Source organism: Carassius gibelio, chromosome B5 (assembly GCF_023724105.1).
Source record: "Carassius gibelio isolate Cgi1373 ecotype wild population from Czech Republic chromosome B5, carGib1.2-hapl.c, whole genome shotgun sequence".
NCBI classification, from domain to species: domain Eukaryota; kingdom Metazoa; phylum Chordata; class Actinopteri; order Cypriniformes; family Cyprinidae; genus Carassius; species Carassius gibelio.
Window position 1 is genome coordinate 32811527 of NC_068400.1, and position 13124 is coordinate 32824650.

A 13124-nucleotide genomic window follows, 5' to 3' on the forward strand; every position below is an offset into this window, starting at 1 on the left:
TTTAAAAGCCTATTGACTCGAAGATGTAAGTAGGATGTATGGTAGGACCCTCCCTGCTATTGTTATATTTCTCTTAATAGCATGAAACCCATAATATTTTTTCAAAACTGTATATGTCTGTTCAGGTGCATGGCGTTTAATGCGGAAATAATGAAACTGTTGGTGATTTCAGAAATGCTTCAAAACATCCACTCGGTTATCTGCCTCAGTACGCATCGCAGTTTGCGTGACACGGGAGTGCTCTAGATCATCCGTGAGCCATTGGTAATGGAAAAAAGTCAGCTGTTAACTCGCATCAGTCACGCGGATCACGAAAGAGCATTCTAGCTCTGGAAAAGCAGGGCACATGCGCGTCTATTCCGAAAGGCTAACATTTTCATATTCAGAATTAATATTAGCAATTGGTATTTGGTCGGGCAGCAGTCTCCCTTTTATAAAAAAAAATGTAAACCAGTAGCATATTTGTATACAGTGTACTGAAATATTGGTCGTTTGTGAACTGCCATGATTTTCCACATAAAAAGCCAGAGGTGCACATTGAACATCACTGAACAGTGAACTGGCAGTAAGCTTCAAAATGATAAGCGTCCAACGTGCAAACAGGCCTCAATTAAAACAAATAGGCCAATACATGACAATAATTAAAGCATTAAATTAAAGCATTACAAGGTTAATGAAAAAGTTAATGTTGCTTGAAAATGCACACCCAAAAGTATCCACATATCATCAAAATTAATTAGAAACAAGATTAAAATGAAACTATCACACACGGAATCAAAATCATTTGTAGTTTGTATTTGTTTGTTTGTTAAAAAAAACATACATCTGTACAGTGTTTGTTTAATTTGTTGTTCTTCATTTTAGGGAGATATGTCTTTTTCTTTCTGTTCGCTTTCCCATGTTTGTTTTTTTACAAAGTGAGCCTATAGAGCCCATTCAGGATTAAAATTAAATTATAATACGCAGAATCAAAATCTTTTAGTTTTTCTTTGTTTGTTTGTTAAAAAAAACATACTGCTGTGTTTAATTTGTTGTTCCTCCTTTTAGGGAGAATGTCTGTCTTTTTCTTTCTGTTGCTTTCCCACGTTTCTTTTTACAAAGTCAGCCTATAGAGCCGAATGCTAGCTATTACTCTTAATAGATGAACAGGATTAAATAGAAAGGCTATCAAGTGTGACACCTAATTGTTGAGATTAACAAGGCACTTACAAACATTGAATTAAACAATTCAAGTGCGTATTGTTTTGTGTTGTTGTAATTTATTTATTATTTATTTAAATAAACTTAGTCATTAATGTCATATCTTCACTGAATTATTATTATTATTATTATTATTATTAACAACAACTGTAATAATAATAATAATAATAATAATAATAAAACCTTTAGTTTACAAATAATTTTCTGGGCCTAACCTAAAAAACAATAGTCTGTCAAAACACTAGCTCTGCCAATTAAGAGTTAACGCGCTCTGCCAATTAAAAGAAAAACAAAAACATAGAGAAATTGCATATAAAGTTGGATAATAAAACAACTTGTGGTAGGAGTGATGAAAACATACTTGTCCAAAAGACACACAACGCTGACCCATAGAAACTCGTGTACCCGACATAAAATAAAGGTCTTTTCGACCTTCTCTAAATGAATTATCTTTTCCTTTTTTATTACAGTTCCATGTTGGTTCTGGAGGATGCAGTGGGTATAAGGGGTATTTTTGTATGATTACAAAAACATCTGGTCCGGTTTGATGGCCGTTTTATGGTAACTCATGTGGTCAGGCTTGTGTATTTAACATATATTTACTTCATCCAGCAGTTATAAGGGCTGTGAGAGTGCCATCTCGCGGCAGTTCAGTTGACGCCACTTTAAATCCTTTTATCTGTTTAACAAGTTAATGTAGGCAAACTTCTAGGCCTATAGTGTTTTGGTTCCGGATTATTAGTTTAGAAATATTTTAAAAAAATGCAGTTGTTTTGCATGCAATGGGTTTATGTAATTTATTAAGAATAATTTGGCTGATAACTTATTGTATATTTATGATTACATTTATAAACTAGGCTACACAATATTAAACACATTAATAATAAAAGCGTATCGAACAAAACATACAATTATTAATTCTTAAATTATTATTTTTAATTATTATTATTATTTTTCTTGTTGGGTGGTCTTCTATAGCTACACTCTAAAATATGCTGGGTTGTTCCAACCCAACTTTGGGTCAAATAGCCTATGGACTAACAAAGTTTTTTTTTTTTTTTAACCCGAAAGTTGGGTAGCTTAAATCCATATTTTTCCCACAACTAGGTTGAAACAACCCAGCACTTTTAAGAGTGATAGGGATTGATGTTGTGTGCCGTTTTATACCACAAATCATGGTTGTAGCTATAACTAAAATAGGGTTAACTCAAATAGTTAGCCAAATTAGTTAGCCTACTATATATGGACTAAGTCAAAATGCGATTGTAAGATGATTAAACTATTTAGTGAAAAAAGTTAGACTATTTTAACTCTGAAACGGAAATATTAGCTACATTACAGACGAATATAGATTGCAAATGTTATGCATATTTCGGAATCGGCACAATTAAAAAAATGATTAGGCTATAGCCTATAAATTGTGAAGATCGAGGTCAGAAAGTCAGACGGTCACAACGCGTTTGCACTGCAGCTAAATGAACTTTCAGCAGGCCAGGGGGACATATTTACCCTTAACAGATATGAGCTCAGGTGAACTGATTATTATTTTTTTAAACTGGATTTGACACTGGATTTGAAATAAATAAAAAATGTAGTTTTTAAAATATAATCAGTCTTTAAAAATAAATCAGCTGGGTGTTAGTAGGCCTGGTGATTAAGGAGGACAGTATGCGCAATCTGACATCACAAGAACTGCCAGTGATGTTCATATTGGCTGTGGTTTAATTATTCTGCCGAGTTTTTGAGAACCGGGGCGCAGTGAGCCGGGTCAGGGCTTGCATGTGTGGTTAAACCACATCTAAAGTGTTTCTAAAGTCCCAGAGGGGTTAGCAGGCGCTTTCCGTGCCACGGGGTACCATGAAAGCACTTCCCTGCCACGGCTGCTCTGGGTGACAAGTCCCATGAATATAATGTGAACTGCAGGGATTCGGATGTAGCCTACTCTACAATACATTTCACATGCACGAAATAAAACCGATTGAAAGTTATAATGGTTAGTAAACCTATGTGTGCGTTTCGAAAGTGCTTGAGAAATTCTCCTGCTCTCCAACTAGGAGTAATGTATTTAAATAGCAGCTATTGTAATGTAGTAGCCTAATACACAGTAACTATCGGTGTTCTAATATTTCGAGTAAGTGGAAAAATAATTTATTTTAAAATATTCCTCAGTAATAGCTACAACGTTTGGTTACTTCTACAGTTACAGACACGTTTCCCCCAGATTTGCATCCACATGGAAAAAGCTCGCCGATTCTTCCTCAATTCTCTGAGGTGTTGGACATCTGCAACGCTCTTTTTGATAGCCTACATTTATTTATTTAAATAGGCTACACATATACAATAACAACTGAACTGAGGTTATAGTTGCTGCAAAATACGGTTAGCTCGTTTCAGCATTCCAGATCACACATTTAGCCTATTGAAAGTAAACGCATTTATCCCTGAAAAATAGGTCTGGTTGTTTATACAGTCCTGTATTTCGATTAGTAAAATAATTGATAGTCTTACTCTTGAAGGCTTGAATTTATCTACATTTATCAGCATTTATTCTGTCGTTCTATAGCTAGGCTATTAATATAGGCTACTTTAATTGATAATAATTTTCCACCCAGCAGTAAATCTGCCAGACTTCTTCTAACAGATGTTATTAATACTTATAAAAAGCATACGCGTATTGATTTGACATTGCATATTGACAAAATCAACATACTTTATAGCCTTACACAAATACCGCACAAACTTCGCTGGCTGTCTGAGCACTATTCTTGGCCCAGACTTGTACGGGGTGGGCAGGAATGGTTTCTGGATCCAGCCCACTGCGTCGCATTTCAGTCCTGTCGTCACTTCCGTCGTCCTCTCTCGCTTCCATCTTGCTCTCCGCGTGTGTTTGCTGCTAGCGTGCAGGTCAGTGATGAGCTTTAAAATACTCTATTTACTGCACAACCGCCCCCGGTTCCGAGGCTCAAGGTAAATAAGTACCTTATTTACCACACGCGGCTGCTGTTTTGTAGGAATCACCCGCGAAAAGATGTTTGAACCGGCTCGGGTGAGACTCGGCCCTGCTGGGGGAGACCCAGGCCTGAGAGCGCGTGAGATTAGCACTCCTGCTAGCTCACTGCAAACAAACCCCATGAGCCATGTTCATACATTAAAATTTACAAACAGAATTCTAATGTCGTTTCCATTTATTTTGCGTCTTCTCCTTCAGCGTTTAGCCTCTTAAAATCGGCTAACGGTTTTCTTAGTGGACCGAGAGCGAGTATCTATTCTGAGCGCAGTCCCGTCGCATTGTTTTGTATTTTAAACTTTGAACGGCTGCATAATACTATCGGCCTGGAAGTGTTACGTCGAGGGTGTAAAAACTATCAGATTTTAACTAACTTTAAGTTAATATAGTCGAGTGGTCGCTCTTGCTCAACAGGCCTGACAACCAGCGCCCATAGTCTGCTCCTTTTATTAACAACTCTTTCTCTACTAAAGGCCGTTTCTGATTTGTTCAGAATGTTTGAAAATGAACAAAGACTTGAATTGGACGATTTCGTAATGGATGTGCATTAAGGTTTTCTGTCTTGTGGACTAAAGAAGCTTGTCTGCTGAATGTGTCGTTCAGACCGCACCCCAACAACTCTTTTGTGCTTTATAACTTCACTCCGCCTCACACAGTAGCATTAACATCTTTCTTTGTGTCTAACAGATGAAAGAAACCATAATGAACCAGGAGAAATTAGCCAAGTTGCAGGCACAAGTCCGCATCGGTGGAAAGGTAAGATAATATATTGTTAAATAGCTGTCATGTCTAACAAGAGTAGTATCTCGCAGACACACTGATGGTATTTTGTTTTGATAGGGTACTGCCCGCAGAAAGAAGAAGGTGGTCCACAGAACGGCCACTGCCGATGACAAAAAGCTCCAGTTCTCCCTGAAGAAATTGGGAGTAAATAACATCTCTGGCATTGAGGAGGTAAGGTTTGGTTTCGGCTGAATACACCCATTCTGTTTACAAATGTGACCAGTCATATGTGACCAGTGATCTGCTTTCAGATGATGTATAAATCTAAGGGACAATTTTTATTTTTATTTTTGAGATTTATACAACATCTAAAAGCTGGATAAATAAGCTTTCTATTGATGTATGGTTTGATGTATGGATGTACAAATGTGGCCAAGAGACAGCTATTTGAGGGTGCAAAAAACCTAATGTTGAGAAGATCACCTTTAAGGTTGTCCAAATGAAGTCCTTAGCAAATACAAATTACTTATCAAAAAAATAAGGTAGGAAATGTATAAAACATTTTAATGGAACATGATCTTTAATTAATATCCTAATGATTTTTGAAAAACCAATAATTTTGACCCATACAATGTATTGTTTGCTATTGCTACAAATATACTTGTGCAACTCGAGTGGTCCAGTGCCAGAGATGTCTAAAATGTCTTTCTATGTTCACTTATATCATTCAAATTTTGCTTTTCAGGTGAACATGTTCACAAACCAGGGCACGGTGATCCACTTCAACAATCCCAAAGTCCAGGCCTCACTGGCAGCCAACACCTTCACCATCACAGGCCACGCAGAGACCAAGCAGCTGACAGAGATGCTGCCCTCTATACTCAACCAGTTGGGTGCCGACAGCCTGACCAGTCTGCGCAGACTTGCAGAGGCCCTGCCCAAACAAGGTGTGTTCTGTTCTCAAAACTGAGTCAGATTGTACAAGTCTGAGACAGCAGGTCACATTTCATTTTGTACATTTTATGCAGCAAGCAGCATAAACTAACTAGACTCACGAAGTGACTAACAGGTGTAAGCTCATGTTCTGGGGGAGGGGTGTGTCAATGCTGCTGTTCTGTCCCTAGAGAGTAGCCTATGCTTTAAAATAAGACTTTTATTTTGTTGTTTGTCAAGCCCCTGACATTTTTCAAAATTATTCAAAAATGTCCCCCTCAGACAAATAGCAATAATATTGTGGTCCATAAAACAAATTGCATTTGAATTCTAGTTAACCTGACAGTGTAAAAAATGGTACCTAATTGCTCAAAAGTCAGAAAATTCCTGTTTATTTATTAAATGCGTCAATCTGAGGCGTTGCTATGGGTTGCATGCTTTTCACTCGACTGACTGATATTCCACAGTCGGTTTGGAAACCTAGACTCTGAAGCCATATATGGTTCTTTCAGTGAGTGGGTCGACAGAAGAAAATAAACCAAATTATATTTAAATTTTTTTTTTTTTTTTCATCAATCAAAGCTAGTGTGTTGATTTAATTAAAAATCCATGCATTGTATAGTATAGAATATTACCTAATTCTGCAATGCCCATTTTCATTTATAATATACCCACCAATCATGATCTGGCACAAGTTCAAATTTCAAAATGTTCAAATTTTTCAAAAGTGTAGTGATCACTTTCTCTTCTTATTTATAAATTGCTTGAAAATTAAATGGGGCAGACGAGGTATTTTGTGGAGTTATCTGGATCTGTGGTTTGTCTCATTTTATAAATCAAATTACATCTGAGAAAATGGATTCTGCATGACTACAAAAGCACTACACAAAACCGTGTGGTGCCAAAAAGTTTCAATAATGGTAATCAGAATTCAATTAACTTATGATTGTGTGATACAGCAGTTAAGTGTCATCTACAGGCCTTTTGTGTGAATATTATCAAGCCTGCATTTATTTGATCAAAAATGCTGAAGAAACTAATTGCGAAATATTACAATTTAAAATAATTTTCTATTTGAATATACTTGAAAATATAATTTATTTCTGTGATGATATGCTAAATTCTCTGCATACTCCAGTCTTCAGTGCATGATGCTTAAGGAATCATTTTAATATGCTGATCTATAACCATTGTTGAAAATTGTTGTGCTGCTTTTTTTATTTTTTTATTTTTTATGTGGAACCTGTGATACTTTTATGGGGTTCATTGATAATTTAAGAACCACAATTACTAAAAATAGAGATATTTTCAAACAATAGCAATATTTACCATCACTGTTTCCATCAATTTAACAAATCCTTAATGAATAAAAACTAATTTCTTTAAAAAAAAAAAAAAAATGATCAAGCTTTTGAATTGGAGTGTTGATTACAAAAGTTATATTTTAAATAAATGCTGCTTTTAAAAAAAATTTTTTTTATTATTCAACAAAGAATCCTGAAAAAAGTATACATTGTGTTGATCAGCATTGCAAAAAAATTATTTGAAAGTATATTTAAATTTTTTTCAAATAAATGCAGGCTTGATGACCGCAAGTGACTTCTTGCAAAAATATAAAATGGTAACGTTAGACCTATAATTTTTTTTTTTTTTTTTTTTTTACATTGCCCCATTTTACGTTTGAGCCCCTGCCCCTGAGGAACTCGCTGCACCTCCAGGACTAACAAACCCCAGTTTGGGAAATATTTGGTCTAAAGAGAGACTAAACCACTTGACACCACGTTCAGATGTCGTCAGTTCTTTAATGTTAGTTAATGGCCACATCATACGCATGCAAACAAAGTAGTTCGTCAATTGTAGTTTTTTTTTTTTTTATATTAATTTAGTTTTTCCTCAATTTACAAACCCCAGTTTGTGTAACCTTAGTCCAAAGCAAGCATGAACTATGTATTTTACTTGTGGTTTGTTTGACCTAGTGGATTTCCCCCCCTAATTTTGGTTAATGTACTTCTGAAGGCTTTGTTAGGAGTGATATTTAATTTTTTTGAACGTTATTTTAAATTCTCCATTTTCTTGCAGCTGGTGATGGAAAGGCACCAGTAGCTGGTGGAGAGGAAGATGACGACGAAGTTCCAGGTCAGTATGTTGCTCTGAACCCCCCCATCCATTTTTAAAAAATCATCCCTTGTATTTTAAATTGTAGCATTAACCATAAGATTATTTGCTTACATTTTCTATTATTCCTTGTGTATTTTATGTCTCCCTAGCTTGAGCGTCAAAATTATTACCATATGGGTTTCTGTGTGTGTGGTAATGTAAGCAAAGCACACTTGCTTGCGTTAGGACAGAGTCTTAGAAATTTCCAAAAAAGGAGGGTCTCAGCAGGTTGTCTTGGCTCTTACATTGTCATCATATACAAATGTTTAAAATATCATCTATTGTTTATGGGCACTGAAGGTTCAGTTTGCTTTCTTTTTAAAGAGAGGAGTTCGAACACATACGGTTGCTATTACAATTCCCCAGTTCTCCTCCCTGAGCAAACTCCAGTTAGTAACCCAAGTCTTGCACATGTACAGTATGATTACATCTCCGACACTGCAAAATTAGCTCACCCGTGTGATGACAAAAACAGTTAACAGCTTGTGCTATTGTGCCCATTACTGAGATTCAGCCCTTTCTGTCCCCTCTGAAAACAAAGTCCAGCCTTCTGTTAGTGATTTCCATTCTGATGCCCTGAGGCAGAAAAGTTGATGTTCCGTTTTATCAGATTTCATCTCCTAAAAGGCAACCTGCTTTTGATCCTCTGTGGTTTCATTTTTATAGCTGTGGACTTTTGAGTCCCCCAGTGCTCGTTTATGTTCTCTATGGAAATTACTTGCACACGTGGGCACACAAGTGAGAGAGAAGCAAAGAAATTGCCTTTCAGATCATGTTTCTATAAACATTTACAGATTGTTTCATAAAGATGAGATTTCGTCTTTCACTCTCCACAATTATTGGATGTCCAGTGTTTCTTCATAAATCCCGTTTTCCACAAGTGTTCAGTTTTTAATCCCTTTGAATTGTCAGTGACTGCATGTAAACCTGGTATTGTTTTACTGAATCCTTGTTTCTCTCTTTGCAGACCTTGTGGAGAATTTCGATGAGGCTTCAAAGAATGAGGCAAATTAACGTCAGGGGAAGGAAAGGCGTTTGAAATCTCTGGTCTCAGCGGAAACTTGTGGGACTTTTTTTTTTTTTTTCATTTTATAAATATATATTGCATCCCCGAATCTCCTATTTTCTTTTCATGCACTGATGTGACCCTCATGTGTCCAAGCTGAGAGTGTGAGATCGATTGTACTACACAAGTTCATGCACAGTTTTGAGTGTGTTTGTGCGGTCCAAGAGGCATCTTTGCCTCCAACCTTCCCTGTTACTGAGGCTCATTCATTGTAGCCTTTTTGAATCAACATCTGGAAATAAATATTTGCTATTGAAAAAAATCTTATTAAATACTGTTTTGTGTTTTAGTTTTAATTGGGGATGAGATCATTCCATGCTGGTCACTTAAAACAAATCATTTTCAACCCCAATTATTTCTATGTAATTAGTACAAAAAAAGTTCTTGTTGTTTTTCAGACATACGCTCAAGTATAAATTAAGGTTTATTTACAGTGTTGTAACGCAAGACTTGCATTAAAAGAGGGCATTCAAAGTGTATAAACCTGGGAATGAAATAGCAATAACAAGTGACAGTTGAACTAGTACTTCTCTCACTGTAAATTATGTTTGTTATGGTTTACCATGTTCTTTTCCACTCGAGTGATTCTAAAGTACCCAGATTTAGTTTGATAAACCATAATACCAGTTAAGTTTAATGTGAAATAGATTTTTTTTTTTTTTATGTCAAAATAAATATATTTTCAAGTACACATTGGAACTAAGTAAAAATCAGTGACCTAAAACACACGTACATTAAACAAAACCCACATATATATATATATATATATATATATATATATATCAGTAGATTCAAAACGGTTAAGTTCCGATCTCATCAATTGCCATATGTTTGTTGATCTGTGCCAAGGTGGATTTAAAAAAAATGACAATTAACTTCATATAAAGTGTGTTCAGCAAACATGCAAAATAGTATTGTCCACTTCATCATAATCAACACTCAAATATTCACTCTAATTCTTCTCGTAGTTGCTCTGGTTATTCTTTGATACCTTGCAGAAGCTTCAGAAGATGGCCCTCCAAGACCTGTTGGACTGGGAGGCAACAATACAAGGAATTACAATGACCGATGAGACCAACACAAAAACCAGGTATGATATTCTTAAGATGCATTACTTGTTCTTAATAAAATAGTCATGTTACGTTTTGGAGACCCTATTCATTTAATGCTGATGGTAATCATGTTATAGCTACCATTTCGGTGTCCCATCGCCACAGCCATGTCCATAGCATTGAACCCAGAGTCAGACTCCATGGTTGGGTCAGCTCCACTCTCTGTCCAGTGATCAGAAATAATACAAATTTTTTTTTTACAAAAATACCTAAACACTGCATTGCAATGAAATTAGTTCAAAGTAAGCCTTTTACCTAAGAGGATTTCCACACAGCGAACATGATTACCATGCACTGCATAGAGTAACGGTGCTCCACCATTCTGGAAAAACATAAGCGCTGCCTTAGGTGCAAATCAGTTTGCATAAACATTGATTCTGGTTACTAAAGATTAAAGTCATAGAAGTATATTTACACCATATAACAATACCAGGAAACGTCTCCAACTCGACAAACCTTCCCTATCCTTTTGCATAGCTATAAAACTGCCAGCATATTTTGATGAAGGTCACTAACACCAGATTATCATTCACAGGTCATAGCTTTAGATGTATTCAGGAATCGAATCAATAATGTGACCGCTTACCCAATCATACTCATTGACATCAACTCCACAGTCGATAAGCATTTTGACAATATCGGTGTACCCTTTACTGCAGGCTAGTGACAGTGCACTCTCCCTTCCCTTGGCCAAGAGATGAGGATCTGCACCCTGAAATAAGAGCTGTGAGCATCTGGAGTTCCAGCTATAGAATTGTATTTTTGCGTTGTGTATCAGGTGATTCTTCAAAGCCTTTTAGCTAAAATCTCAAAAGAATGAAAGAGAGGTGACAGAATGAAGAGCTCATGGAATGAAGATGGCAGCAATGCTAGCTGAGAGCTTTGTGCAGGTAGATTTGGAGTGTGTATGATGCGCTCACACTCTGTAACAGGAACTCCACCACAGCGATCTGTCCATGAGCTGCCGCCCACATCAGTGGGGTGAATCCCTCCTCATCCTGCAGGTTTATTACAGACTCTAATTCAAAGTGAAACAGGAAAGAAGACCTCATTTATTACAATTTTAGACATATATAGTTAAAAATTACACTACTGTTTAAACGTCTGGGGTCGTTCAGGTGTTTTTAGAATAAGTTGATACTAACAAAAATTTTTGACGCACACCTGTTTTCAACATTGTTTATAAAGAAAAATGTTTCTTGAGCACCTAATCAGCATATTAGAAAGACATGACTTTGAAGTGGCTAATGAAATTTCAGCTATCAGATTTTATTTAAAATAGAAAGCATTTTACATCATAATATTCCATGGCATTACTGTTTTTTTTTGTTTGATCAAATAACTGCAGCATAGGTGAGCATAAGAAACTTGAAAAACCATTACAACCCCAAATTTGAGCAGTAGTGTACTGTATGTAAGTTCAAATTGCTTCACATCACATTCATTTTAAAAACTAGCCTTGTTCTATTCGACTGGCTAAGAACACCATCTCTCCTTGTGCCGCCAACTGATGTATAGACAGAGCTAGAAAAAAAAAATATATGACATGGTTAGAGTTTTAAAGATTAGGTTGACAAATACCTTGAGAATGAGAAATAAGAAGACTTACAGTGAACAAGCAGCGGTGTGGATGAGACCTCATTTCCACGGTGCTTGTTGGTGAGCGTGGTGGACTGCTTTATTGGAGAGAAGTGTTTGGTGGTTGATGGCGTGTAAACATGCCTAACCTGAATACCAGGTGAGGGAGATGTTTGAATATTACACTCCGCTGTAGAGGGAAAAAATGGATACAGGATATTTGAAATAATTTTCTTAAAATTACATTCACTCAAAAGAAGGTTGTTTTGCTCCAATCATTTGTTTCACCTTTAAATAAGACCGAGGCCACCTCCAGATCAGAGTTCACCTGGTCCTGGATATTTTTACTCTCTTCCTCGTTCAGTGACTTCACAAAGCGCGAGCACACATTCATGTCAAAGCGGTTGGGTAATATAAACTTTATGCCCATGGCATTCTGCGAGTTGGCATCCTCTGCTGAGCCAATGCTGACTGATGGCTCCACCTTGATGCTCGTCACCTCTGGTAATGAGCACAGACCCTCCATCTCCTCTGATGCCATCGGCCACTCACGATCTGTGATATCCCAAAACAAGCTACTGCAGCCTGGTCCTTAAATAGAATCAAACCCTTACAGTGAGTGGATGATGTTTAGTTCCCATGCAGAATGAAGCTTTTGTACCTGGTATATTTAGAGAGAATTTTACATTAGCTGAAATATTTGAACAATATGATTAATTTAATTTAAAACAATGTAGCTCATATGAACACCTGCAATTCTTGTGGTTAAATCATTTGAAAGGCTGTCTTTTAGTTGACCTTTGTGCCTCACTTTGGTTCTATAACCTCGCAACCATCACTAAAACGACTCCATGAATACCGTTATAGTATTATAACAGATTTTTGTGCTGGAAATTAAACCACACACGTTTGAAAAAGCCCTTTAATCCTGCACAACAATGCATAATCTCGCATGCCCGACGAACGCGTTTAATGTCAGCGTGACCAAAACAAGGTCAGCCAACCAGCTAACGACGGTTATAGGTTGCACTATGTTAACAATAAACAGTAAGTGAAAGAAAAACTGTACATATACTTCTTAATTCAAGCATATTAATAGAGCGCACCGGGTTAGCCTCACGTTAGTGCATTTTGGAGCATAGCTTGATTTCTAAAGCAGGATTAACCGACTGAGGCCATTGTCTCATTAAAAAAATGGTTAAACGTATATTAATGAACATTTATATAAATGTAAACCGTCGTCTATTTTAAATATTGCAATCAATTATACCTACCGAGTAATTAATTTCGTTTGTTTTGAAACGACGGGATGTTCTTGAGGTTGAGTGTAAATAAAGTTTTTTCGAAC

General features: G+C 36.5%; 2 protein-coding genes across 4 annotated transcripts; one reads left to right on the forward strand and one right to left on the reverse strand.

The window, feature by feature from the left end:
• Positions 1–4005: 4005 nt before the first annotated feature.
• On the forward strand, positions 4006–9358 carry LOC127958102 (transcription factor BTF3). Of its 2 annotated transcripts, none has more exons than XM_052556884.1 (6): positions 4006–4104; positions 4895–4963; positions 5048–5161; positions 5676–5877; positions 7943–7999; positions 8988–9358. In XM_052556884.1, exons 2-6 carry the CDS (start codon positions 4895–4897, stop codon positions 9032–9034), a joined length of 489 nt encoding a protein of 162 aa, XP_052412844.1. In that variant the 5' UTR covers positions 4006–4104; the 3' UTR covers positions 9035–9358. The 2 variants fall into 2 exon arrangements, with proteins under 2 accessions (XP_052412844.1, XP_052412845.1); XM_052556885.1 differs by having other exon boundaries at positions 4044–4167.
• A 134-nt stretch (positions 9359–9492) lies between these two features.
• On the reverse strand, positions 9493–13124 carry LOC127958101 (ankyrin repeat family A protein 2). Of its 2 annotated transcripts, none has more exons than XM_052556883.1 (9): positions 13051–13124; positions 12065–12367; positions 11808–11966; positions 11657–11722; positions 11119–11216; positions 10785–10910; positions 10454–10520; positions 10280–10360; positions 9493–10119 (listed from the first exon to the last, which is right to left on the reverse strand). In XM_052556883.1, exons 2-9 carry the CDS (start codon positions 12315–12317, stop codon positions 10064–10066), a joined length of 906 nt encoding a protein of 301 aa, XP_052412843.1. In that variant the 5' UTR covers positions 12318–12367; positions 13051–13124; the 3' UTR covers positions 9493–10063. The 2 variants fall into 2 exon arrangements, with proteins under 2 accessions (XP_052412843.1, XP_052412842.1); XM_052556882.1 differs by having other exon boundaries at positions 12065–12437; positions 13051–13123.